This window comes from Eriocheir sinensis, chromosome 22, assembly GCF_024679095.1.
Source record: "Eriocheir sinensis breed Jianghai 21 chromosome 22, ASM2467909v1, whole genome shotgun sequence".
Lineage (NCBI taxonomy): Eukaryota > Metazoa > Arthropoda > Malacostraca > Decapoda > Varunidae > Eriocheir > Eriocheir sinensis.
In genome coordinates, this window is record NC_066530.1 from 9,221,820 (window position 1) to 9,249,054 (window position 27,235).

Here is a 27,235-nt window from a genome sequence, read left to right on the forward strand (position 1 = left end):
GGCTTGCCCTCATATTGTAACCGCGCTTCATGGCCTCTCCGCAGAACTTCAAGGCACCACGGACTTGATGGTGCACCTCTCCCAGCTGTTCCTCTAGTTGACGGGCAAAACTGGAGGCGTCCCTTGGAAGGCTTTCCCCAGGAGGCCTTCCTGTCAGTAGGTCCACCAGCAGTCGCAGCTCACGTCCAAACATCAGCAGCTTTGCCGGTGAATACCCCGTAGTCTCGTGGGCGGCAGACCTGTAGGCCATGAGGAGCGCAGGCAGCTTCTGATCCCATGAAGACTGATCATTGTTGCACTGCTTGGCCAACTCCTGGCCCAACGTCCAATTAAACCTCTCCACCATTCCATCTGACTGTGGGTGCAGAGGGGTGGTCCAGGTCTTCTTGATACCCAGAAGCTTGCAGCACTCAGCAAGGACTGTTGACTGAAAATTCCTTCCCTGGTCGGAAAGGAGCTCGTTAAGTACACCGAAGCGACAGAAGAACTCCTCCACCAAAACCTTGGCGATGGTAGTGGCTTCCTGGTCAGGGATGGCGTAGGCTTCCGGCCACTTGGTGAAGTAATCCATTGTGACACAGATGTACCTATTTCCGTTCGTCGTCAGAGGCAAGGGTCCTGCTATATCCACTGCCACCCGTTCCATGGGGGCTCCAACCTGGTATAGTTGCAATGGGGCATGGCGACGCTTCTTGGGGCCCTTCTTTGCACAGCACACCTCACACGCGTGACACCATTCTTCCACGTCCTTCCTCATGCCAACCCAATAGAACCTTTGGCGCAGGCGACTCAGTGTCTTATTTACTCCAAGGTGTCCGCTGGTGATGCTGTCGTGCATTTCTTTCAAGACGCCTTCCCGGGACGTCACAGGTAGCACCGTGGACCAGGTCAAGACCATCATGAGAGACCCAGCGTCGCTGCAACACCCCGTCGTCCATCCGAAGAGTGTCCCACTGAGTCCAGTAATTCTTGGTGGTAGGGCTTTCTCTCGAGATTACTTCCCCCCAGGTCGCGTTGACGACTGACTCAGCCACTCCATAATTGGTCTCAGATCTCGGTCCTCCCACTGCAGTTTTCCCAAGTCTTCCCATGGCCCCTCCGCTGTCTGTTCCACTGTAGTGCGGCGGCACATATTCTGGATGCTTTCCCTCTGGAGGCAATGTTGACACTCAGGTAGGCAGGGGCGCCGGCTCAAGCTGTCCGCGTTACCGTGTGTTAGCCCAGAACGGTGCACAATAGTGTAGTGATGCTGCTCTAGTTTACCTATCCAGCGAGCAAGCTGGCCCTCAGGGTTTTTCAGTGACTTCAACCACCGCAATGCAGCGTGATCCGTGCGGATGGTGAAAGTTGCACCGTACAGGTAAGCATGGAAAAAGTCAAGGCTCTTGACTACTGCCAGGAGTTCTTTCCGGGTCACGCAATAGTTTTTCTCGGCTGGGGTGAGCTTCTTGCTGAAGTAGGCCAAAACCCGTTCCATGTCTGCACATGCTTGGGACAGCACTCCACCAATCCCCTCATCACTGGCATCACAATCCAGTATAAAAGGCTTAGAGGGGTCTGGGTAGGTGAGTACGGGCGAGCTGATAAGGGCCTCCTTGAGCTTCTCAAAGGCAACCTGAGTTTCCGCTGTCCACTCAAACTTGCGCCCCTTCTTCATCAGGAGGTGCAGTGGTGCAGCAATCGTAGCGAAGCCTTTCACAAACCTGCGGTAGTATGAGCACAACCCGAGGAAGCTCCGCAGCTCCTTCACATTGGTGGGTGTCGGCCAGTCCCTTACCGCAGCCACCTTCTCAGGATCAGTGCGTACTCCAGCCTCGCTCACGATGTGTCCCAAGTATTGGACCTCCTTTTGGAACAGACAGCACTTCTTCGGGCTGAGCTTAAGGTGTGCAGCTCTAAACCGGGCGAAAACCTCTAATAGCCTTTCCATCTCCTGCTCGAGGGTCTGGCCAAAGACAATCACGTCGTCGAGGTAGATGAGTGCCGTCTTCCAGTGAAGTTCCTCCAGCACCCTCTCCATCAGCCACTCGAACGTGGCCGGTGCGTTGCACAGGCCAAAGGGCATGACCTTAAACTGCCACAGGCCTTGACCGTAGGAGAAGGCTGTTTTCTCTTTGTCCTGCTCTGCCATTTTGACTTGGTGATACCCAGACTTCATATCCAGTGTTGAAAACCACTTGGAGCCCACCAAAGCGTCGAGCGTGTCGTCGATGCGTGGGAGTGGGTATGAATCCTTGATGGTGAGATCATTGAGGGCTCGGTAGTCCACGCAGCACCTGAGGGAACCGTCCTTTTTCCTGACGAGCACTACAGCAGATGCCCACGGGCTGCTGGACCGCTTGATTAACCCCTGTTGCCGGAGATCATCCATCACCTCATCCATCTCCTTGCGACGGGCTGGTGCCATCCTTCGAGGAGCTTGCTTCACTGGCCGATGGCTACCTGTGTCGATGTGGTGCTCTACCAGGTCCGTACACCCCAAGTCCAGGTCTCCTGTGGAAAACACATCTGCATTCCTCACGAGAAACTCCCTGAGCTGTTCCACTTGGGGCTCCTCTAGACACTTGGAGCTCCTGTCAAACAGGTCGCGCAGGTAGTCGGGCAGCTCCTCCTGGGGCTTCGTTAGGGTTCTCCTGCAGACACAGGTTCTTGGTTTCTGATGGATCTCTTGGCACAACTCCACCATGGTCCCTTGTTTTATTTTCTTTGGGCTGAAGGAGACATTGGCCACGACGACAGGCACTTCCGCTGCAGTAGGGTCTGCCAAAGTACTGCCTACAATCACCCCGTTTTCTACCGGACATCGACTTCCACTCTCTACCACACACAGACTACCCGGGAGGGCACCCGTAATTTGACAGGGTAACAGCATCTCTGACCTCGGAGGAATAATGGTGGTGCGCTTGACTGTCACTGGCAGGCCCTCCTTGTGCACAGTCATCAGTGGCACCCTCCTTCCTCGTAGAGTCAGCTGCTTAGCACGAAAGTCCAGCTCGCACCTGTGGGAGACAAGATAATCCATACCTAGGATGCAGGGGTCGTCCATGTCAGCCACGTACACAGAGAGAAACTCTTCCTTTCCACCGAGCTCAAACTTCACGTCCACTGGGCCTCTGAGCTCTGCATAGTGTCCAGTGACTCCGCACAGTCGATGCGACGTCTTAGGAAGTAGACGATGACTCACCACGTCAGGCCGCACAAATGTGCGTTCCGAGCCTGTGTCGATGACCACAGGCCACAACACTCCGTCAACCTTGCCCTCCACTTGGCAGCTCGACATGGTGGTTCTCCTGCACATTGATATCTTCGGGGCATGTACAGGACAGACTGGTCGTTGCCCCCGTGAACCAGTCCTTCTTAGCTTCCCCGAGTGGTGGTCCCTCGCCGGGGGCACATTTTTCCGACACTCATTCTTCAAGTGCCCCTTTTCTCCACAGGTCCAGCACTTGGGTCCTTCTCTGGGTTTTTTCATAGCGCCACCTTCATATTCCTTCTTCCTCTTATAGCATTCGTTCTCCTTGTGCCCAACCTTCTCGCAGTACCAGCACGTTCCTTGGAACCTGTCTGTGTCGCTGACAGCCCCTTTCGTGCCCTAAAGCCAGAAGTCAAGTCGTCCCTGAAACTTGACAAGCTAGACCTAACAAAGGACTCAAACTCCATGGCACGTGCCAGAGCTTCCTGCACTGATGTTGGCTTAGCTTGGTTCACTTGTATCTTCAGCTGAGGGCTGTCCAGGGCATCGATGAATTGATCACGCAGCAAAACCGTCAGCAGGTCAGGGGTGGCACCTGGGTATGCCTTGTGCACCATGCTCTCAAGGTCCTGAGAGAGTTCCTGAAGAGACTCGCCGCGCCTCCTGTTGCGGGTTCTGAACCTAACCCTGAAGAGCTCGTTCTGGTGCTTGGTCCCATATCGTTGCTCCAGCACCTGCGCCAGCCCCCTGTAGCTGCCCTTTGTCGCATTGTCAAGCTGAGCAGAGACCTCCAGCGCCGCCCCTTTCAGGCTAGTGGCCAGCTGTACCGCGCACTCTTGGTCATCCCATCCGTTCCGGGCTGCCAACAGCTCAAACTGAGCACGGTAAGCCTCCCAGGAGACCTTGCCATCAAACTCCTGAGGCTTCTTTCTAACAGGCAAACCCAGCAGACTCATGGGACTGGCGAAACTTCTTGCGGGGATAAACTCAGGCGAAACAGGGCTCAAACTACCCCGGACTTGCGTAGGAGAAGCATCTTGGGTACAACTAGCCCCTGCAGGCACTGGCTGTCCGTTTCCAGCCAAGCAGTCTTCAAGGGCCTTCACTCTGTCACTTACATCACAAACTGCCTGTTCAGTACGGTTCACCTTTCCCTGCACTCCTAATATTTCTTTGTGTGTCGTCTCCCGTACCACCTCCATCTCTTGTTGAAGATTTGTGTGTTCTTTCTCCACTACTATCAGGCGTTGTCCCAAGTTCGTGGTCACATCAGTCATTTCTCTTCGTACTGACTCACTTCCATCTTGTACTGCTTGTAGCTGTTGCTGTAATCCTGTGAAGCGATCTTCTAGCTGTTCTTTGAGTTCTTGGAGTGTTCCTTCTTGTTGTTGCTGTGCTCTTTCTTGTTGTTCTTTGAGTTTTTGGAGTGTTCCTTCTTGTTGTTGCTGTGCTCTTTCTTGTTGTTCTTTGAGTTCTTGATATGCTCTTTCTTGTTTCTCCCCCTGTAGTTTCAAATCTTCCAAGAGTTCAGTCAACACGTCGTCCCTCTGGGCAGCTTGGGAACGAGTCTCTATGGCGAAAAAACAAATGCCTACACTCCTGACGCCAATGTTATGCCGGACGTGTTACCTGGGTTCCGTGGGAGGGAGATATGTAAACACCTTGCACAACTTCTGTTGTTTAATATTCTTCCTTAGTAGTACACTTCACTCTGACTCTTCACTGACCACTAGCTTACTATGACTGGGACTGTCCCCTCTCGCCCTCTTCTCCTATATATATCCAGAACAGTACAGTCTAGAACGTTACAGTATATTTTAGATCATACAAGAACATGTAGCAAAAATATGTGCGAGTTGGCAACACTTCCCGCCTGGCGCCTGGCCGCTAGCCCCGCGGGGCGCGGACGGCTCGCCTTGCTCCCCGCCCCCCTGCTTGCTCCTCCCGGAGCCTTCTAGAGCCCCATGGACGCCGGGGGAAGCTTCCAGCACAACAGTATCTTCCTGCCAGCTCACCTTTCTTCTCTCTCTCTCTCTCTCTCTCTCTCTCTCTCTCTCTCTCTCTCTCTCTCTCTCTCTCTCTCTCTCTCTCTCTCAGTCAGGTAATGAACTATAATGATGTAAAAAAAATCTGATTTACACCATGGACCAAGACAACCGGGGCTTTCCGCACACACACACACACACACACACACACACACACACACACACACCTGTGTGCAAAGAAGCTTACTGTTACGCATTATATTCAAGTTATAATTCAAAATTTGTAATCTAGTCTGCCTTGACAACCTCCATTTTCTCTTCCACAACCACGTTTTCTATTATGTTATGGTAGATTACTATCCGGCGGGTCAGGAGAGTTTCCAGGCACCTCCTACATTTCCACAAACACTCGAAGTAGGGCCTTATCGTAGAATTTCAGGCCCTGGTGAAGGTATGACTAAGTTGCCAGCGATCATGAGAACACATCAGAAAGGAAGCTCGCCAGGAAAATTCAATACATACGGCGCGAAAATTCATGATTATATAAGCGATCACAGCGTCACGGGATCAGAGAGGCTTGATGAAATAAGCAGTTGCAGCAGTTTAATAGATAACATGTTCTCTCTTGAGAAACGTCACCTCCGAGGAAAACTGATCGAATGCTTTAAAATACTTGATGGTTTCACAAATATAGACAGAACAAAATTGTTTATGATCGATGACACTTTGCGAACGAGTAACAATGGCATAAAACTCAAATGTAGACAAGTAAATTCAGACTGCACCAAATTTTTCTTCACCAACGTTGTAGTGCGAGAATGGAATAAGCTCCCATCGTCAGTGGTCCAGTGTAACACGATTGACTCCTTTAAAAACAAGCTCGACCGTCACTTCCTTGAACTTAATATTAACTAGAGTAGAAAAGCAACGTTTTGGAGCCATCTGATTAGTATAGATTCACTTAGGTTTAAGGACAGACCACCTAGTCTGGACCATGGGGTCTGTGTGGTCTGATTTTCTATGTAATTCTATGTAATTCTCTCTCTCTCTCTCTCTCTCCCCACTAAGCCATTGAGCCCATACCATTGAGCGACTAACTAACTGAAGCAGCCTGAAGCATCACTACTCTGCCCACAATGCTACAACAGGCCCAGAATGTCTTTACTGAATCCTCACAACTGAAGCCATTGTGCAGGGTCAAGTAAAGGCATTCTGGTCCTGTCATGGTGTCATAGGCAGTGTGGTGATGTCTTAGGCTACTGCAGTTAGTTAGAAGGCTACAAGGCCCCACTATATTATTACACACGCCTTGGTGGTGCTGTGACGAGCACCACAAGAATAATGTTTCTTAATCTCAGAAGCACATGACTGGCCAACATGACTGAAGTATCTGAGCTATATTGATGAGTTTCCAATAATTGGTTAATCTCTACTGAAAACTTTTCAACATTTCCACCCACAGATATGCTTATGTTGATCTTCACCAGCTGGCAAAAGAGAGGCAGGACTTGACTGATGAAACACTGACTGTGGAGAGCTCCGAGGATGGCAGTCAGATAGGAGTGCTGAGGGTGACTCTATACATTGTGCAGGCCCTTCAGCACCTTGGCCTGGCTTAAAGATAGTCACTACGTTTCCTCTAAGCCTAAAGAATCACAGGCTATTTTAGTGGCAGGTGAGGGTAAGGTGATGGCAGTCAGGTAGGAACGTGGAGGGTGACTCTACACGTGATACAAGCCCTTCACTACCTTGGTCGTACTTATGTGTAGCCTTGTGGCTCATGTCTCCTCTGAGTCTCATGAATCCCATAATATTTTTACTTTATGCTCAGATCAAGGTAGTTGAGGGGGACTCGACACATTGTACAGACCCTTGAGTACCTTAGCCTGGTTTAAAGAACTGAAAACGTATGTTTTTTTGGGAAAAAAAGGTACTGAAAAATGTTACTAAAAATAAAAAAAAAAAAAAAAATCAAAAAAAAAAAAATTTCATAAAAAATTATCATGGTTAAAGATGGTCACCATGACTCTCCTCTAAACCTCAAGAATCACAGGACATTTTGACTGTTCATTGTGCGCCTCCATGGTGAAATCGGTATCATGCCTGGCCATGAATCCATGAGCTTGGGTTCAAATCCCAACCCATGCAGTCGGTGCTCAGCCCATTGTCTGTGTTTGATGAGAAAGGATTAATGAGAAAGACAAAGAAACCTGCTTTGTATGAAATGTTCAATGAAGGCAAGGAAGGAAAAGTTCCTTACTCAGGAGTAACCTGTGTCATATTATGATGGAGGAAGGTTGTACATTTGAAATGTTTATGTTGCATATGTTCAGTTCATCTGAGAGCATTCCTGTACAGAAGTTAGTCTTTTTTTATGATTTCTCCACAAATGAATGAAGTACGAGGAGCATCTTGCAACAGCAATGACTTTTGAAACATTGCACCTGTAATATTCCTTGACGATGTTACCTCACTTCCTCAAGCAAAGGTTTTGAGAAATCTAAAAAGTAAGGAATGTTTCATCATGCAGTTGCAACAGACATTTTATTATGAAGATATTGATACACAAGTTGCAGCAATGAGGCTGATGTAGCAGTTGTTCAAACTGCAGTCCTGAAAGCCAACCAGCATGAGTCAGTTGTTGTAGTAAGACAAGTGGATTTTTTGCACTTGTCACTGCACTGACTCCTGAAGATAAGGATGTTCTCTTTTTGAAGGAAGCACAAGGAAATATCCAGAGGAATGTTTACAGTCCTCAAAATATACAACGTTTCAGCGTTTCAAGAAACATCACAGATTCATTGCTCATTCTTTCAGTGGCTGCGATACATCATCATCTTGTGGACAGGGAAAAACGAAAACTGTCAGCCTTCTTAACAAGTATGTTTGTTTCCAAGAGGTTGTATCAGTATTCAACAATCCTAAGTCAATGCACAATGAAGTGCCAGCTGCTAAAGAACAGACCAACTTTGTATTATATAAAGCTCCAGGGAGTGAAACAAACCTCAACCACCATAGAATTTCATCACTTAACAAATCTGTGTCATTCAAATCATGTTGTGTTATTGTCAGGTCTTCCATCCACTCCTGTAGCAGCATGGCAACACAATTATCCTGCATATCACCAAATTTAAACTTGGCAAAAAATGAAACCTCCAGAATTTTGGGAATGGAAAGCAGATAAAGACTTGGCTGCCACCTGTATACACGACTGACTCACCAGCACCAGTCAAACCCTTAACCCTTTCGTTGCTAAACGCTCGCAGCGAGCACGCGTAACTTGCCAGTGGTGCTAAACGCTCACTGCAAGCGGGCTTACATTACCAAATCTTATAGATCTTGGCCTCCTCTTTCCAATGGTGTTTTTGTTTTTTAGCCGTGGTGAATAGTTTTTGAGATACAGAGGTTAAAAGAGCGAGCACTTGCATCACTTGCTGGTGGTGCTAAAAGCTCGCTGCTGAATTGGGGTTGCTCAGGTAAGGTAAAGGTAAATTGGGCCACGCACTACAGCTGCCCGTGGCCGCAGTGCTCATTTCTGTTGCATTGGCCCTTCTAGCCTGTGGTGGGTAATTTTTCTCGGGACACAGGGCCAGTGTGACATCTGGGTTACCACAGTTTACCTCTTGAGGTTTCCCCAGGTACCCATTTATTGACCAGTCCAGAAGGGAGGATGAACAGCTGGGTGACCTGCACGCCAGCTGCCTGGGCCAGGATTTGAGTCTGGACCCCCATATTTGTAGCTAGTTACGCTAACCACTGCACCACGGGGCAGATGGTTGATTTTTTTCTTATGATCTTCAGAACCATGTGTACAAAATATGAAAGCATTGTAACTTTTCTGGTGAAAATGCTAATTTGACTGGACCAAGGCCCTCTTGTATCTAATCTGGGTTGAGTGTTCTAGTACTGTCTCCTCTGAGCCTATAAAAAAAAGTCACAGAATATTTGTACTCTAATGAATGTATAGGCCTTGTTGTGGCTAGTCTGGGGGTGGGTACATTTCTGAGCCTGTCTCCAGTAAGCCTCATGATTCATAAAATATTTTTGTTTTATGCATTTTAGAGGGCCTTTTGCACCTAGCACGGTATAATGGAAGGATTACCCTTATTTTCACTAGTCCAAAAATCACATGATATTTTGACATAATGCATATTAGACCCTTTTGTATGTAGGAGGTGACCAAGGGGATGCCCAAAGAGGTTGTGGCATGAGTAAGTTAATAGATACTGCCATGAGGTACTGAGGATGGGAAGGGGGGCTGCATGGAGACTTGCCTGGAGGAACCCCTGGTTTTGGCGACGCACCCCCCTGGTGTATGACCCCACTGAATGACTGAATTGTATCTAGTCTAGGTTGAGTTCATTTCAGCTGTTTTCTCTAAACCTTAAGAATCATTATTCATTAGACATTTTGACTGTGCTGTTTACAGTCCTTTTCATATCAAGTTTGGATCAGATTTTACATTTGCCTCCTCAGAATCTTATGCCTCAAAGAAAATTATACATCCCTCTCTACCTTAATGTGGCTTCAATATGGAGTTGCCTTGTCTCTTCCAAAACTAAAGAATCTGATCATTTTGTTGTACAGTTGTCAAAAAATGTACTGAGCACCCATGGCTTGCTTAATTGAATAGACTTTGAGCAAAATCTATCTAGAGACTTGGGCCCGGATCCACAAAGGCTTAGTGCGTAGTTTTGGGCCCTTAGTGCGTAGTTTTAAGAACATCGAGATTCACAAAGCTCGCACGGCAATAACTACCAACTAATCGATGAAGTCACAGGTTAGCGCGCGGATCTACAAACGTTTACCACGCTCTGTGTGACGTTAAATTTGTTGTTAAATAACTACTGCCTCGGAGCTGACGGTAATGCTAACAATATTATCAGATTTATGTATAAATGCTTATAAATCGCGTTTTTCAACTTGAAATATAACTGCGAGTAGAGGAGGCCCATTTCTTTATAAAATGATGAGATATGCACCCTTTGAGAGGTATATGATAAGTGTGGGCGGTATGGCAACACCTGGCCGTGGGGATTGCCAGACCTCCCACATCTGCCTGCTGCTGGAGGATGGCTTGGCGACGAGGAAAAGTTGCCGAACTTTATGTAATTTCTGATTTACTAGGGAGAATTTTGCGTTTTCCTTCTTTATGTAGATACAGAAAGCGTTGATTTACCCATACATGTCAACAGAACGATCTTACAATATATAATAGCGAAGAAATCTGAGGCATATAGATGCCCAGGCTCAATTCTGCCCGAGGCTCAATTTTGTCGATGACAGGGACCTATATTTTTCCTTCCCCTGTCATTATTGATGAATCTCAGGTGTCGCAACTTGGTGTGAACATGCCCTAAGTATTCACCTGTGGAAATATATTGATGTATATGTGATTGGTATCCTATTTTCTGAGAAAAATTAATGTGCGATCATGGGTGTCGGAGTGCTGCTCTGGAGGATGGCTTGGCGACGAGGAAAAGTTGCCGAGCTTGAGCTAAGATAACAGAGGCATGTGGATGCCCGGGCTCAATTTTGCCCGAGGCTCAATTTTGCCCGTGACTTCGCCCCCATCCGTGGAGGGACCATGGACCTTTGTCGGGTGACAGCTAGCCCATGAGTTGGGCTGCAGGATATGGCAAGACAGTCTTAATTTTCCCTATTCCTTCCTTCCATCCTTCGTTCTGTCTGCTTCGATATCTGTCCCATATTTCTATTTGCTCTCTTCCTGCCTCAATCTCCTCCTTATTTTTTTTTTCTTCATCTTAAGCATGTTCATAGGTAACAAGACATTGAACAGCAAAGTTACCTTATCGTAAATGTGCAGCAAACAATGAAATAATTGAATTCATAGATTACGATTTAGTAAAGTTTGCCTTAAAAGGAAGAAAAATGGGAAAAGAGAATGGGTTTCTCGAACCAGCAGCTGGAGGGGGCTCCCCAGGATTGGCTGACGGTTCTGTAAACGTGCATGCGATTCGCTGCAAGGCCAATGACGTCATCAACCAATCAGCGGCCTTGCTGACTTAGCGCGCCTATAACTACAATATAAGGTTTGCTTCGTGAATCTGACGCTAACGTCGGTAGCTAAATCAATAGTGCATAGTTATGTTAGTTCGTAGTTATTGAGTCTGTTTGTGAATTCGGGCCTTGATGTGTTGGTTAGGTTGGGACCAATAGTTGCGCCAACCCATTGGTACCCGCATAACAAAAACAACACCATTTCATAGATTTTACTCAAATTCTGTTCATGGGTGCTCAATACTGTTTCGTTCACTGCACTGGAGAGCCGCCTCAGTGCCATGGTTTGGGCTGTATTGATTATAATTTTAATTTCATGTTTCTCTGAACTTTTATATTCACATGATATTTTGACTTTATTCACAGCAAGGCCCTCTTCTATCAAGAGTAACTAAGGCACATTACAATTGCTTCACTAAAGAGTCTCAAGAATCAGGGGTCATATGGATTCTTCTGCACTCTGCCCTGGCCTGAGTACTGAGTCACTATATATCTTCTCAAATCTAGAAATAGAGCAATATAACTTTCCACATTGTGCTGACTTTTGATCTGGCTTCTGTGAATTTCAAACTGGCTATTTTTGATTGTCATTGGCTATTAAATTAATGCCTTTAAGTTCTACATCTAATTTTTCTAAAGACATCAACTCCTGTCAGCTCTCCATAAGGTAGCGACAGTATGTATTAGATAGCTGTAAACTTGTGTTCAGTACTGTCCAGTCCAGTACTGCGCATAAACCATTAGCTGATGCATAGACCAAAGATAGCTTTTTATGTTTCCACCTAATTTTGCTAATAATGTAAACACAGTCAAGCATACTTGTAAGGATAGCGTCCCTGCGAATGAGGGAAGAGAAACACGCATGATGGTAGCATGAAGGGAAAAGGGTAATGATGTTTATGACCTCTGACCTCAGTGGGACCTAAGCACAAGTGTTTTGTTCATGCACAAGAGTGCCAGCCTGATTAATTAATTTCAACCTGCAGTTTACCAATATTTTTGTATTATCATTGTTGGAAACCCTAGTAGCATGCACCACAATTGGTTTGAAATATATATTGATATTCTTTGTATTGTGTTTTAACAATAAGTTTGAGTAATAAATGTGGTTGTGTGGGAGGCAGCTGGAATGTTGCCCTCTGGCATCTTGAAGGAGGAGTGGGTTGTTTGAGAACAAGTGCCAGCAAACTGTTGGCGCCCATAGCCGGGGGAAAGCACAGACAAAATTTGACCACGGCAAAGATGACATTTGTCATCTCTGCAGGAAGGACAGACCCAGTATATGGGTTTCTGATAGCCAAGGGTCAATCATGTGTGCCTTTGGTCAAACTGATGGTTGGTTGAGAAGCCTGCTGCTGTTGAGCTTGGAGAAAAAGAATTTGTATGTTACGATTCCATTATTTGTTTTATAATTGTTGAATTGCATGTTATTTATTCGTCTCGTTAATGTAGCGTAATGATGCAAGGGTGCACTGTAATGTAAGTTTTATATGTGACAAAACTGAAATTCCAGAAACAACCACACCTGATTAATGGATACTGGAAGAGTCGAGAAACGATTAAAGGTTGTATTCAGTGAGTCGGGGAGTTTCAACAACCTCAAGGATACCAGGAGAGCAGTAAAGCAGTAAATAAACAAATAAAATATGACTAGTATATTAGCAGATAGCAAGACGGCCCCGCGTTCAGGAGGACACGAGTTCAATCCCCGACTGGTGCCACCAAGCTGGGATTTTTTCAGCCGCCGCTGAGTGGCTTAAAACTACCCACATGCAGTCCAGAAGACCACCTATCAATCCGGACTCTAGATTCTAGGATTAAAGATGAGCTCTGGGAGGGTAGCATGAGCCAATGCAAGATGGCGCCACTATAAACACTCGCCTGCGCCAGAACGGGCTGGGCCGACCATCAGGACCCACCGGGAAGAAGCTTTGGACCGATCATCAGGATCCACCTGGAAGAAGCCTACCAGCGCAATAGGCCAAGATGTAAAAAAAATATATATATATAAATAAATAAATAGTCAAACCTCAACATCCATGGATGGATCCATGCATTTATTTGAACATCTACAGGGTAATCCATGGATAATATAAAGTTAAAGATTTGGCCGTCCACAGGTTTTCTTGAGCACTTTTGAGGCCAGCCAATGCATTTGCGGCACACTGCACACCCTGCCACCACCCCACACCTTCACACTCACAGTAACCATTTTAGTGGTTGGAGTCAGTATTTATCAGCAGACATTCACAGACCTCAACATCCACGGGTGTGTCTGTTACCTAACCCTTGTGGATCTTGAGGTTTGACCGTATAAATAAAAGTTATAAGATACACTATTTTACAACATTACAAATGAACAATAAGTGTGTGTATATATATATATATATATATATATATATATATATATATATATATATATATATATATATATATATATATATATATATATATATATATATATATATATATACAGTAAAACCCCGATTATCCGAAAGCGGATTATCCGAAATTGATCTGGATAATGCAATTAAATTTTTTTTTCTATACTAAAACGTTATAAAACATCAAAAATAAATAAAAGTAACTACATATGTACTATATTAACACATTTAAAATTGATAAGAACAGTTAAAATGAATATGCTTTCTAATACGTATTGCCGAAATAGCTTGTAACGAATAGATCAATGTATTAGACAAAAAACATTAAACAAACTCAACAACACCACGTCCGCACCTTCGCCCCAGCAAGGACGTAGGTGCGGCGAACGAACAAACTACTGCACGACTACTCTCACACCGTACTCTCAAGACAACGACACAAACACGACTCCCCTCTCCACTCCATGCCACATTCCCCTTCCAACATACGAGTTGCGCGATAATATGAGTCATCATACTGTGTCTCCACCTGCACGATGCATCAAGGTCACACTTGCAAGCTTGCACAACCATTCACAATCGCACTCTGCAACATTCACAATTCAGATCTGCAACGCTCACAAGTATCAACATACACTGGTCCAGACAAGGAGACACACAGACAAACATACAATAAAACATTTACATCACATGTTTTAAGCGTACTACTTTGTTTAGCGTAGCGTGTGTTTGTTTGGTTTCATTGTTTACATCGTCAGTCGGCGGCAGTCGCAACGCCACAATGCCGACGATCAAACTGGCGGCGATCAAAATGGCGGCCATAAATCCGGATTATCCGAAAAATCGGCTTATCCGAAAGAGGCTTCCCCCCTTCCATTTCGGATAATCGGGGTTTTACTGTGTATATATATATATATATATATATATATATATATATATATATATATATATATATATATATATATATATATATATATATATGACATGAACAAAATGATGAATAAAACAACAGGACATACATACAAACAGCTGCCTCCTCAAGAATCTTGCTTGTTTTACAGTTGGAATAAGTGAACATCACTGGCAACAGAGGCATCTTTGTTCAACAAGTTCCAGAAACCAACCTCTAACCTAACACCTGCCTCAAGGAGGAAACCTGGCCTTTGTGAATATTACAGACCCTCTTACTTTAAATGACCTGACTAATTGTGGAAACCAACCAAACTCTTCTATACTCAAAAAGTTACCAAGATATTAAGCACACCTTACACCTCACATTACAGACATTACTCATATTATAACCTCTTACCTTAGTGTATTCAGTGACCACCCCACACAGCATACAACAGCTACCCATGATGCTGAATGCCAAAAAACTATCCCCTCTGCCACAACCTGTGGTGACCATCCTCAGCAGTGAGACCTGATGAAGGAAGGTCAAATATCTCCTCCATGGTTTGGCTGTTCCGAAGTACTACATACAACCCAGCCATCAATGCTTACAAGTCTATACTGACCACAACCTGTTGTCCTTCCTCAACCACAAGTTCAACAATCAAAGATTACTCTAATGGTCACTATTTACCCAGCCCTGCAACATGGAAATTCACCACATCAGAGACCGAGAATTGCTTGGAGGAAGAAAACACTTGAGGTAATCTGGTCACGACTACAAATATCCATACTAGTTAGGTCGTCTGGAACGGGGAGGGGTCATACCCCGGCCTATAATGGGGTCAGCCACCAAGTAACTTAACAACTCTTTACCTCCCGCCACTCCCAGCCAGAACTACACTAGCCAATACCTGATCACTCTCACTCATGTTCAAGCAAGTTGCTAGGACTCACAACAGAGGTTAAGTGGAAGGTCTTGATACATGGAGGGTCAGTCTCCAAAAAGCTCCCCTTCCTTCTCTCAACACTGGAAATGACTAAGGGAGTTACATTGGTACAAGTAAGTCATGTATAAGTGTGTGGTATGAAGGAGGGATAGTCAGTCATTGCAGTAACTCTTGACTCATCTGCGTTGTACGTAGGTGGCTAATGACTCGTTTGACTTCTCTATGATATCGCCAAGCACCAGTGATATGCTGACACCCACACACCACACCAAACTTGTATTTCCATCACTAAATACGAGTGGCACTTCAGATACATACTACACTTTACGCATAGCCACCACGTACGTAAATGATATGTCACACACAAACACGACTGCAGTTTTCAGAGTGATGAGGGGAATAGATAAAATTGATAGAGAGGATCTGTTTGTATGGGATGGGAGAGCAACCAGAGGACACAAAAGGAAGCTGCTTGAAAGATATAAAGAAATACAGCTTCCCCAGTAGATGCATAAACAAGTTTAAAGCAAAGTTTGACCAATTAATTGAGACTCGAGACAGAACCACACAAGCGTAGCTCACTTCCTGTATATCACAACTAGGTAAATACAACTAAGTAATTACACACTTTCCTCACTGGTCCTATCCTGTGGCATTTCTTTAAATGTATCTGTGTTCATGTGTTATTCAACTCTGTATGGATTTCATATAACATTGATATCACCCTATCTTAGTTTACTAATATAATTCAGATTAATTACTTAACATTTCACTTTTACCTTAATTATGGGGCAGTCGTTACCTCAAAATACACCCCTGGACCATGGCTGCTCTGACTCGTAACACTTCTTCCTTTTACCTTATTTTCCCTTTTGGGGTTGGACAGGTTGATGAAGACGTCGTTGTTCATCTTGGTTTGGATTGGGACTTTTTCTGCTTTGGATGCCCTTCCTGTAGCCAACCCCAGTTTTCGGTGAGAGCCCGGGTGGGTTGCCTACCATGGGTAATGAGCCCCACCTGCCCAGGTTGTATTTACTGGTGACGTGGCAGGTCATGTCCACACGTTGGTGGTAGGGATGGGCAAGTACCGTTAATTTGACGGTACCCAAAGGAGTTTTTTTTTCTTAATAACTTCTGATGAAATTCCCAAACAAATTTCCTGTAAAGAAAACTCTCTCTTCCTTCAACTTAATATCAACTAGAGTAGAAATGCAACGTTTAGGAGCCTTCTGATTAATGTAAAATCACTTAGGTTTAAGGACAGACCACCTAGTCTGTACCATGGGGTCTGTGTGGTCTAATTTTCTATGTAAATCTATGTAAATCTCTCTCTCTCTCTCTCTCTCTCTCTCTCTCTCTCTCTCTCTCTCTCTCTCTCTCTCTCTCTCTCTCTCTCTCTCTCTCTCTCTCTCTCTGAATGAAGTGAATATTTATTTTTTCGAAAAAAAAATAGCATGTATAGTTGTTATGGATGTACTCGATCATAGTCTAATAACAATAAAAATATTTATTAGCAACCTAAAAAAGAAAAAGAATCGGACATGAAGAATTATCCAGTAACTCCAATAAATAAATAAAATAATGGAAACGGGAGCTGTGATGGAAACGGAAAGCAGGACAAAATGGTGGGAACTTGGGGAGACGGTCAGCGGGGCAGTGACTCAGCGTCTACACACAGGGCTCATACCACATGGAGGCGGGCGAGCACCGAGCGTCACTAAGATATCCTAACGGCAATGCGCAGTGCCGAGTGATCATTAAGCTTCCCGGAACCCAAGTGATCATGATGCTTCGCGGTACCAGTACTGATATCAGTTATCGATACCAGTACCGGCGAGTGATCATTAAGCTTCCCGGAACCCAAGTGATCATGATGCTTCGCGGTACCAGTACCGATATCAGTTATCGATACCAGTGCCGGCGAGTGATCATTAACCTTATCGGTACCAGGTACCGGTACCTGGTACCGATAACTGATATCGGTACTGGTACCGCGAAGCATCATGATCACTTGGGTTCCGGGAAGCTTAATGATCACTCGCCGGTACTGGTATCGATAACTGATATCGGTACTGGTACCGCGAAGCATCATGATCACTTGGGTTCCGGGAAGCTTAATGATCACTCGGCACTGCGCATTGCCGTTAGGATCTTAGTGACGCTCGGTGCTCGCCCGCCTCCATGTGGTATGAGCCCTGTCACCCTGTGTGTAGACGCTGAGTCACTGCCCCGCTGACCGTCTCCCCAAGTTCCCACCATTTTGTCCTGCTTTCCGTTTCCATCACTCTCTCTCTCTCTCTCTCACTCTCAATCTATCTCTCGCCTGCTAAACCTCCAATATATAATCATATTATATAATTAATCATGCTATTCTTTATAGCCAGAATCTCTCGCACAGTGATTCATCCTTTTTTCTTTATTTATTTATTTGATAAATATTATCTCTCTCTCTCTCTCTCTCTCTCTCTCTCTCTCTCTCTCTCTCTCTCTATATATATATATATATATATATATATATATATATATATATATATATATAAAAGTTAACAGAGTCATACAATTTAACAGTGGCAAGTTATATATATATATATATATATATATATATATATATATATATATAGAGAGAGAGAGAGAGAGAGAGAGAGAGAGAGAGAGAGAGAGAGAGAGAGAGAGAGAGAGAGAGAGAGAGAGAGAGAGAGAGAGAGAGAGAGAGAGAGAGAGAGAGAGAGAGAGAGAGAGATCACCACTTAGTGAGTGGATATCTCGGTGATATGGGTAGTGGGTACTCGATCATAGTCTAATAACAATAACAATATTTATTAGCAACCTAAAAAAAAAATCGGACATGAAGAATTATCAATAAATCCAATAAATAAAGCCGAGCAACTGGTACCGGTACCGAGCAATCTGGTACCGGTACCGTACCGTTTAGCTGGTACCGTTAGTACCGGTACTGGTACCGGTACCTGCCCACCCCTAGTTGGTGGGCGATGCACACAACACCTCTGGGGCTCCAATCTGCTTCGAGATCCTTCAGAGCTTCCAAAGGTGCCACAAGGAGGCACTCTGAAGATCTTGACAAGGAAGAGGCTGTGTACTGGCAGGAAGGACTTATGCACTCTGCCTTCTTTTTGATAGACCTATCCGGCAGCTGCAGCTGAAAGCAAGAGATGGTAAGCAGTCTCCTACCTCACTACAGCACTAGACGCATTCCCTGTCCTGCCATGGAGACTTACCCTCATTCTCAACACATTCTTAACACATATCACTAATGTATCTCAAAAGAGGTCATAATGCATTACATGAGCCAGCCTAATAATGCCTTTTAACCCCTTCACTCCAGCGACGCCGACGTCGGCGTATGACGACATCACCGTATGGAAAGGTTTAATCCTCTTCTATACCCACAGGGTTCTGTCCTATCTCCCACTCTCTTTCTGTTGTTCATTGATGATCTTCTTTCCAAAACGAACTGTCCTATCCATTCTTACGCCGATGACTCCACTCTGCATTACTCAACTTCTTTTATATAGAAAACGAACTGTCCTATCCATTCTTACGCCGATGACTCCACTCTGCATTACTCAACTTCTTTTAATAGAAGACCCACCCTACAGGAACTTAACGATTCAAGGCTGGAGGCAACAGAACGCTTAGCCTCAGACATAGGCGGATCCAGGGGGGGGGCCACGGGGCCATGGCCCCCCCCAAACGCTCTGAGAGTATGTTTTGGCCCCCCCCAAAGAAATTCGTTACAGATACTGTCAGCCTCCCTCAATCATATAGCTACATATCATGTAGAACTCGATAGTCGATACTGCATCGCTCTACTAGAAGTGATAGACTACTGTGTCATCTGGACTGGACAACGACATTTGGCTCTTGCGAGAGTAGGTCCGATTTTTCAAAGAGGCACAACTGCATAAACATCGTGTTTTTGTCTTTAATACGCTCGTACATGTATGACATTTAGACGTGGGGATTTCAGTTATGATGATAGAAATAGGCCTATAAGCCATACTACGAGCAAAGCAAACACGAGCAAACATAATTGCATCTGAGCATTTCATTATTATTTATTATATCGCATGACAAGTGTATATGGTAAAGGTCAAAATTTACATATGGAGGCAAGAAGACGGGGTTGTCAAGATTAAAAAAGGTCAAGGCTGATGAAAGCAATGTTTTTAAATATTACGATGTGATTATTGTGATTCTTATATGTTATATATTAATATATGCTTAATAAAGACCAAAAGTATTCTGGATCTAATTCTTGAGTTATGCCCCTGAAAAGCACAATGCAATCCGATGTGACTTAATTCCATGTGTACAGTCCGTCGTCGATGAACAGTTGGCCCCCCCCAAAACTCAAGGCTGGATCCGCCCTTGGCCTCAGACCTTACTATTATTTCCAATTGGGGCAAGAGGAACCTGGTGTCCTTCAACGCCTCAAAAACACAGTTTTTCCACCTATCCACTCGACACAGTCTTCCAAACAACTATCCCCTATTCTTTGACAACACTCAGCTATCACCTTCTTCAACACTTAACATCCTCGGTCTATCCTTAACTCAAAATCTCAACTGGAAACTTCATATCTCATCTCTTACTAAATCAGCTTACTCGAGGCTGGGTGTTCTGTACCGTCTCCACCAGTTCTTCTCCCCTGCACAGTCGCTATCCATTTACAGGGGCCTTGTCTGCCCTCATATGGAGTATACATCTCATGTGTAGGGGGACTCCACTCACACAGCTCTCCTTGACAGAGTCGAGTCAAAGGCTCTTCGTCTCATCAGCTCTCCTCCTCATACTGATAGTATACCTCTTAAACTCTGCCGCCATGTTGCCTCTCTATCTCCTATCGATATTTTCATGCTGACTGCTCTTCTGAACTTGCTAACTGCATGCCTTCCCACCTCCCGCGGCCCCGCTGCACACGACTTTCTACTCATGCTCATCCCTATACTATCCAAACCCCTTATGCAAGAGTCAACCAGCATCTTCACTCTTTCATCCCTCACGCTGATAAACTCTGGAACAATCTTCCTTCATCTGTATTTCCTCCTGCCTACGACTTGAACTCTATGAAGAGGAGGGTATCAGGACACCTCTCCTCCCGAAATTGACCTCTCTTTTTGGCCACTCCTTTGACCTCTATTCAGGAGCAGTAAATAGCGGGCTTTTTTTTATATTTTTCTTTACGCCCTGGAACGGTCTCCTTAGCTGTAAAAAAAAAAACAAAAAAAAAAACCTCTTAATCCTCTTCTAAACCTCTTAAGAGGAAATGGAAGAGGAAATTTTTAGAGGATTAAGAGGTATTTAGAAGAGGATTGAGAGGTTTAGAAGAGGATTATTCCTCTTCCATTTCCTCTTGACCCTTTCTATACTGTGACGCCGACGTCTGCGTCACGGATGGAAAGGGTTAACTGAATTTGCATTACTTTGTCAAGACAAAAGCTGTTGAGTGCAGGAATACATTTCTTAAGAGACCAAGGCAAAATAATTCTATTTACTTGAGTAGAAAAATAAATGAAAACCACAGACTCTTGGGAAAGGTCACCAATGCTAACCTTGGCACTGACTTTATTTATGATATTTTTTTTACAATTCATTAGTGAATTTACTTAAGCAAAAATACATCTGCTAATACATCACAGAGTTACACATACAGAAGCCCCCCGCCGTTCACGGGTATTTGGTTTCGCGAGATTACCGTGATCCGCGAATCCGCGATCGACGGGACTATAATCAAATAGGGAAAATAGGGTTTCGTTCTACCATCTCGATTGAATAAAATAAATGGGTTTCAAAAGCATTTCTTAGCATTGTTATATAGTTTTACATACACATAAATTACAAATTAAATATGGACTGAAATAATTTAGCACGCGTCCAGGCAAGGGGTAATGTAGGCTCTGTTTTTCCCTATATATCTTGTGTTTAAGCTAGTATTGCCGCTCTCCTGGTGATCTTAATTGTCTGATGTGATGGTTAGTTGTGTTATTTGATGCCCTGACCCGCCCAGTAAGCAAGAGTGAGTGTGTAAAGGCTCGTGGCCTCACCGTCCTCACCACGGCCGCCATCTTGTTTCAAACAAGATGGCGGCCGCGGCGGAGGTAAAACAAACAAGTTGTTTGTTTTGCTCCGGGTACACCAGTGGTGCCAGATCATCGTACCTAGCACATAGTATATTCCGTTTCCTGACCCATAACTATTGCATAACATTCCTAACTGACGGTTTTAACAATAACTTTAACTGAATATCGTTTAGTGTGGGGACAGCGTTGCCAAGCTTGAAAGACCCGAAAAGCATCTATGTGTATCATACTTAAGGATTATTTCGCTTACTTTAACACTGTAATGTTCTGTTTGGGAGGGAAAGAGATGTAAAGTTATTCCAGTTTTATTAATTATGTTTTATGTGTCCTAGATTAATGAGTTCTCATTACAGTGCACGTAGGATAACTATGGTTCTTAACCACCATGATCCTGTCAGCCAAACGTCAGACCCACGGGGAAATACGTAGTGCGAATAGCACTGCGGCCTTCCATGCATGAACATAACATTTAAATCAAATGTTGATATTTGGAAAGCAAAAATAAGTAAGTTTCCTTTAGAAAGAGACAGTCCCGTACATCCAGCCCAAGATCCAGCCCCAGGGACGTTTTTTTTTTTTTACATTGCGCAACGTTCGAGCAGGGTACTACAGACCGCGTAGGAAGATCTCTACAGGATGCAACATTGGTCGGGGAAAAGTGAGTTTTCATCCGCGTTCGGCGGGGGGTGTCGCAAATACCCTACCTGCGTATAAGCGAATCCGTGAGCAGTGAGGCTGCGAACGGCAGGGAGCTTCTGTATAAATCAAGTTAGCTATATTTGAATGGTGTCAGTGTTTCTAGTAGATTTTTAGTGGCACAAAATACTAATAAACAAATACCAGTACAAGCGTTCACAGAACACTCTTCTGGACACCTGCCCTACTACGGCCTCATTCACACGGGCGTTTCTGAGTGCATGTTGAGCACGTAGACAGAAAAGTGTCAGATTTTTGTACACGCATTTGCCACACGTTCGCGTTTCACTGACAGACCAGCAGACCCCTGCTGCCGCCCTGTGTTCCCCTCCGAACCATTCTTTCAGTCATCCACCATCTCCTCCAGATGAAGAACGCACAGAAGAAAGCTGTGCTTGTTTACGCAGGTTTATGCAGGTGCCACATCTACGTTCGTGAGTGGACAGATGGAATGAAATGGACTATATAAATCATGACTGTTACATCGTACTCGAATGCACTACACACCAGAACTAATTGCTGTCAGTGCACATCCATGGGACGGGAAGGTTTGAGCGTGACTGACCTCTCACCCAGTTGAGAGTGATGGCCAATGACAGCAGGGCCGGCGTGCATGCGTACCAAGACGCTCGTGTGCAAGCTCCCATTGCCACTCGTAGCCAGCAAGGACGTGTGCATCAGGAAGAACGTACGCGTCCTTGCTGGCTTGGGCATTTGCGCCGCGTTGTATGTGCGTGCAACATGTCGTGTGAAAGATCCTATTGAACTCCATTGAATGTTAAAACGGCGCGCAGGCGAATGCTCATACGGGAACGCTCATGTGAAGGAACCCATGTGGTCGTGTGAATTTGAAAAAAAAATCAATGTTACCAAACTAAAGAAGAGGAACCAGAATTTTTCATTGTCTTTAGTAACTCTGCTCTGCACTCAGCACACGTGAACTGGTGAAGTAATTCAAGCACCACACTTCTAATATTCCTTCTGATCATACAAACAGGAGGAAATGTCTACCACATGATTCTATTGTAGTCATCACAGATAGAAGAATGTTCATACTTATCGTAAAAATATTCTATTCAATTTTTATATACAATACAGGTACTAACTGTGAGAAAGCAATACTATGGAGTATGCTACTTTTGAAAGCTAATGCAGATAATTATACGACTTCTTATATTAATTAACATCAGACAAACATCAGCCAAATGAGAATGATGATTGTTGAGATTAATTTGTTCTTCCTAAGCTGGTTCTGATGGTACATTAAGTTTCATTTTGAGTTATTACAAATCAGTATTGGAAAAAAGCAGTGTGAAAACTAAATTTGTTGCTCCATTTCTAAAAATAAAGGCTTTTCTATTTTCTCAAAGCTGGATCAATATTTCAATATAAACTGCAACAACAATATCTCTTGAGTACCATTCACATCAGCAGCAACCAATCACTCATTCTCCGTCATGTTCACAGTCTTCTTTTTACACTATATACTTGTGCTTTATTTTATACAGACTCATTTGGGTAGCTTCTTCACATGCTTCAGTTCATGGGTGAGCCAGATGGCAAAGGACAGGGTGAGGAGGGAGCCTGACTGGTGCATGGCTGCCAGGGCCGTGGGAACGTACAGCAGAAGGGTAGAGATTCCTAAGCCGACCTGCAGAAAAAACAAACAAACAAAGAATATTTCAACAGCAATACCTATTTGTTTTTGGCAAACTACTAAAGTACTTCAACTACATTAACTTTCCCTAAGAATTACTACATTAAGTAAATACTTCAAGCACAATATCACCAACATTTAAAAATACAGAAAGCATCAACTTGTCAAACTCAGGATTTACCTGCATCCAAGCCATTCCCCCGAGGGCAGTTGATGCCAGATAAGCTCTAGGAGGCAGCCGCACTCCTCTCCTTGACCACACATAGAGGGCTGTGGCCAGGCCTAGAGAAATTGTCCCCTGGTGAAAAGATAACAATTACTCGAACGGAGCTAGGCTGGAGAAAGAAATCCTGTATATCTTTCACAGCAAGGTGACTAAATTATTTTGGACAATTATCTTTCACACAACAACTACAAGAAAATGTTACAGAGAAATGTGACAGAGGAGGCAAGAGGGAGATGGGAGAGAAAGTACAGGGAGAGTAAGATGTTGGTAAAGAGGCTGGTTAGGGAAAGTAAAGAGAGAGTGGATGAGGATTTGGGTAGGGAAATTTCAGCAAAATACCAGAACCAAAACCTTTCTGGAAAGAAGTTAAAAGAGAAATGGGGGGAGAAAAGAATGACCTTTGTAGCATGAAGAGGAAAGATGGGGTGCTTGTGAGAGGGAAGGAGGAGATAAGGGAGGTGTGGAAGCAGCACTTTGAGACTGTAATGAATGAGTGTGGGAGGGAGAGCAGAAGTGACCAGTGTAGGAATAAAGATCAATGTAGGGCGGCCAGATCCACAGGGGAAGGTGGAGAGAGGTGAAATAGAGGAGGCAATGAAGAAGTTCAAAGTAGGAAAGGCCCCTGGAGCTGAAGGCATAACAGCAGAAATGCTGAAGTATGGAGGAGGTGTAGTTGTGGAGTGGATGTTATGGATATGTAACCTAGCATGGGAACAGGGTGAAGTGCCTGAGGATTGGAGAAGGGCTGTTGTTGTGCCGCTCTACAAAGGGAAAGGGAGCAGAGGTGGTTGTAATAGTTACAGGGGAATAAGTCTACTCAGTGTGGCAGGAAAAGTGTATGGAAGGGTTTTAAATGAGAGAATGAAGAAAACAACTGTGAAGAGTGTAGGCAATGAACAAGGGTTTTTAAGGAAAGGGAGGGGTTGTGTAAACCAAATATTTGCACTGAAAATGTTACTTGAAAACTACCTAGAGAAGGATAGGAAGCTGTTTGCTGCTTTCATGGACCTGGAGAAGGCATATGACAGGGTTAACAGTAGGGTTGCACCGATAAGCAATTTGGCCGATTACCGATCGGTAAACCCATAATCGGCCGATACCGGTTAATCGGGCGATTATTTAGAAATTGTAAATGTGATTAATCTTCCTTAATTACTAGACACTGGTACCACAAAGTTAAAGACATACCGTAACCCTCGAGTTTACAACTTTGTTTACTGCCCAACTGTCATCTGTATTGAGAGCAAATACTTTTAGTAATTTGATACTTATAATTTAGCTTTGCTTTGTGGAAACATCCTGGTTTTGATATGTTAGAGTTTGCCAGTTTTCTCGTTCTTGTGGTGATCCTAGATGCTACTAGAAATGGTAGTGTACAGAAAGTTGATCAATCTCTCAAGTCTTCTTCTAATTTACTGTCTGTTACACTGTGTTTGCTTAGTTCTAAACTAAAAACACGCATGTTTTGATTTTTTATTAGTACAAAATATACAGTATGATTACTGCATATTAATTAATATGAAATAATAACTTTATGTAACTACAGTGATGAAAAAGTTGAATAATGTCCCTCAATTAGGTAAAACTGAAAATGGTATAAGCGTACCGTACAAAGTCTATATCTGAACGTGTCCAGTACCAGTACGTTGAGACTCGGTGAGAGTCATTTGCCTGTCAGTCAGTCAGTGTGTCTCAGTGAGCATTTAAAGTACTGACAAAAATCATTTGTCAGGTTCCATACTTTTCATGATATACAGGTAACTCTTGATTTACGCGAGTTTGGTTTACACATTTTTGAAATAACATGGGGTCCAAAATCCAAATGAATGCTTAATTTACAAGTTTTTCCCACTTATACGCGATATTTTATGGAGTGGCCACCATATGTCACGCAACTGGACTCACACGGCACCGCGGCCACACAGCTGGGCTCAGTTCTTCCTGCGCACCACTTGAACAACAATACAGTACCCACGCTGCCATGCTACTCAACAGTAGGGGTGGACAGGTACTGGTACCAGTAACGGTACCAGTACCGGTACTAATGGTACCAGCTATACGGTATGGAACCGGTACCAGACTGCTCGGTACTGGTACCAATACTAGCCAGTCGCTCATGGTGTCCCTCATTTCTTCCTCACACGAGTGAGGCTGAGACTGAGTGCCTGAGTGGATATCTCGGTGATATGGATATTCTCTCTCTCTCTCTCTCTCTCTCTCTCTCCACTAAATGAAGTGAATATTTATTTTTCGACAGAAACCTACCTCTTGTTTGATTTACATTGTTTTTGATTTACGCGACCTCTTCAAGAACGCAATACTCGCGTAAGTCGAGAGTTACCTGTATTCCAATAACTTGTTTCCTTATGCACGGCAGGCATGGTGAATGATATTACTCAATTACTGTACTGAGCAAGTTGAAATCGGTATATATTTTTTCTTGGTTGTAATACAAAGTACCTAATATGTTAATTTTTTTTCTAGTTTCAAAGTTGAAGCAAATACCGGTATCATAATTTTATATATCAATTTTAATTACCTAACATACATTTGCATAGGGACTTGTTTGAAATAAATGCTGTGGAAAGGTATCAGAGTTTTGGTAACATTACCATCCTTACATTAACATTATTAATATTGTGTTATGTACATTGTATTATAAGAGAAAAAAAAAATTAATAATCGGCCCCGATTAATTGGTCAAAAGGTCGATTACCGATTAATCGGCAAAGTGGCCAATTAGGCTGATTACCGATTACTTACCGATTAATCGGTGCAACCCTAGTTAACAGGAAGGGGTTGTGCTATGTTCTAAGGATATATGGTGTGGGAGGGCATTTGCTGGAGGGAATCCGATCCTTCTATAAGGATGTGAGTGCCTCTGTACGCATGAATGGTGAGTTAAGTGAGAGTTTCAGTGTTGGTGTGGGTGTGAGACAGGAGTGTGTGATGTCACCATGGCTTTTTAATGTGTACATGGATGGCTGTATGAGAGAAATGAAAGCCAGAGTGGAGGAGCTTGGTCCAAGGCTGAAAGTGAGAGGTACGGAGGAGTCATTGGTGGCAGGCCTGTTTGCAGATGATACAGTGTTGTTGGCAGAGATTGAGGGGATGCTGCAGAGGATAGTGGA

The 27,235-nt window shown here is 44.1% G+C and overlaps 2 protein-coding genes across 6 annotated transcripts in view; one reads left to right on the top strand and one right to left on the bottom strand.

Moving 5' to 3' along the window:
* Window positions 1–13,233, top strand: part of LOC127002002 (protein fantom-like) — a 152,831-nt gene extending 139,598 nt beyond the window's left edge. For 4 of the 5 annotated variants that reach the window (XM_050867319.1, XM_050867316.1, XM_050867318.1 and 1 more), the window contains one exon: window positions 6,641–7,072. In XM_050867319.1, the coding sequence (XP_050723276.1) occupies window positions 6,641–6,797 (157 nt within the window). In that variant the 3' untranslated portion in view covers window positions 6,798–7,072. Of the gene's footprint in view, window positions 1–6,640; window positions 7,073–11,565 lie in introns of those variants that run through there. The other variant, XM_050867320.1, reaches the window with a different exon arrangement.
* Window positions 13,234–20,971: 7,738 nt separating this feature from the next.
* The window catches only part of LOC127002004 (cytochrome c oxidase assembly protein COX15 homolog), a 53,547-nt gene continuing 47,283 nt past the window's right edge, over window positions 20,972–27,235 (bottom strand). Inside the window, exons 8-9 of the mRNA XM_050867325.1 lie at window positions 24,060–24,176; window positions 20,972–23,872 (exon numbers count right to left, since the gene is read on the bottom strand). Of these exons, the coding sequence (XP_050723282.1) occupies window positions 23,732–23,872; window positions 24,060–24,176 (258 nt within the window). The 3' untranslated portion in view covers window positions 20,972–23,731. The remainder of the gene's footprint in view (window positions 23,873–24,059; window positions 24,177–27,235) is intronic.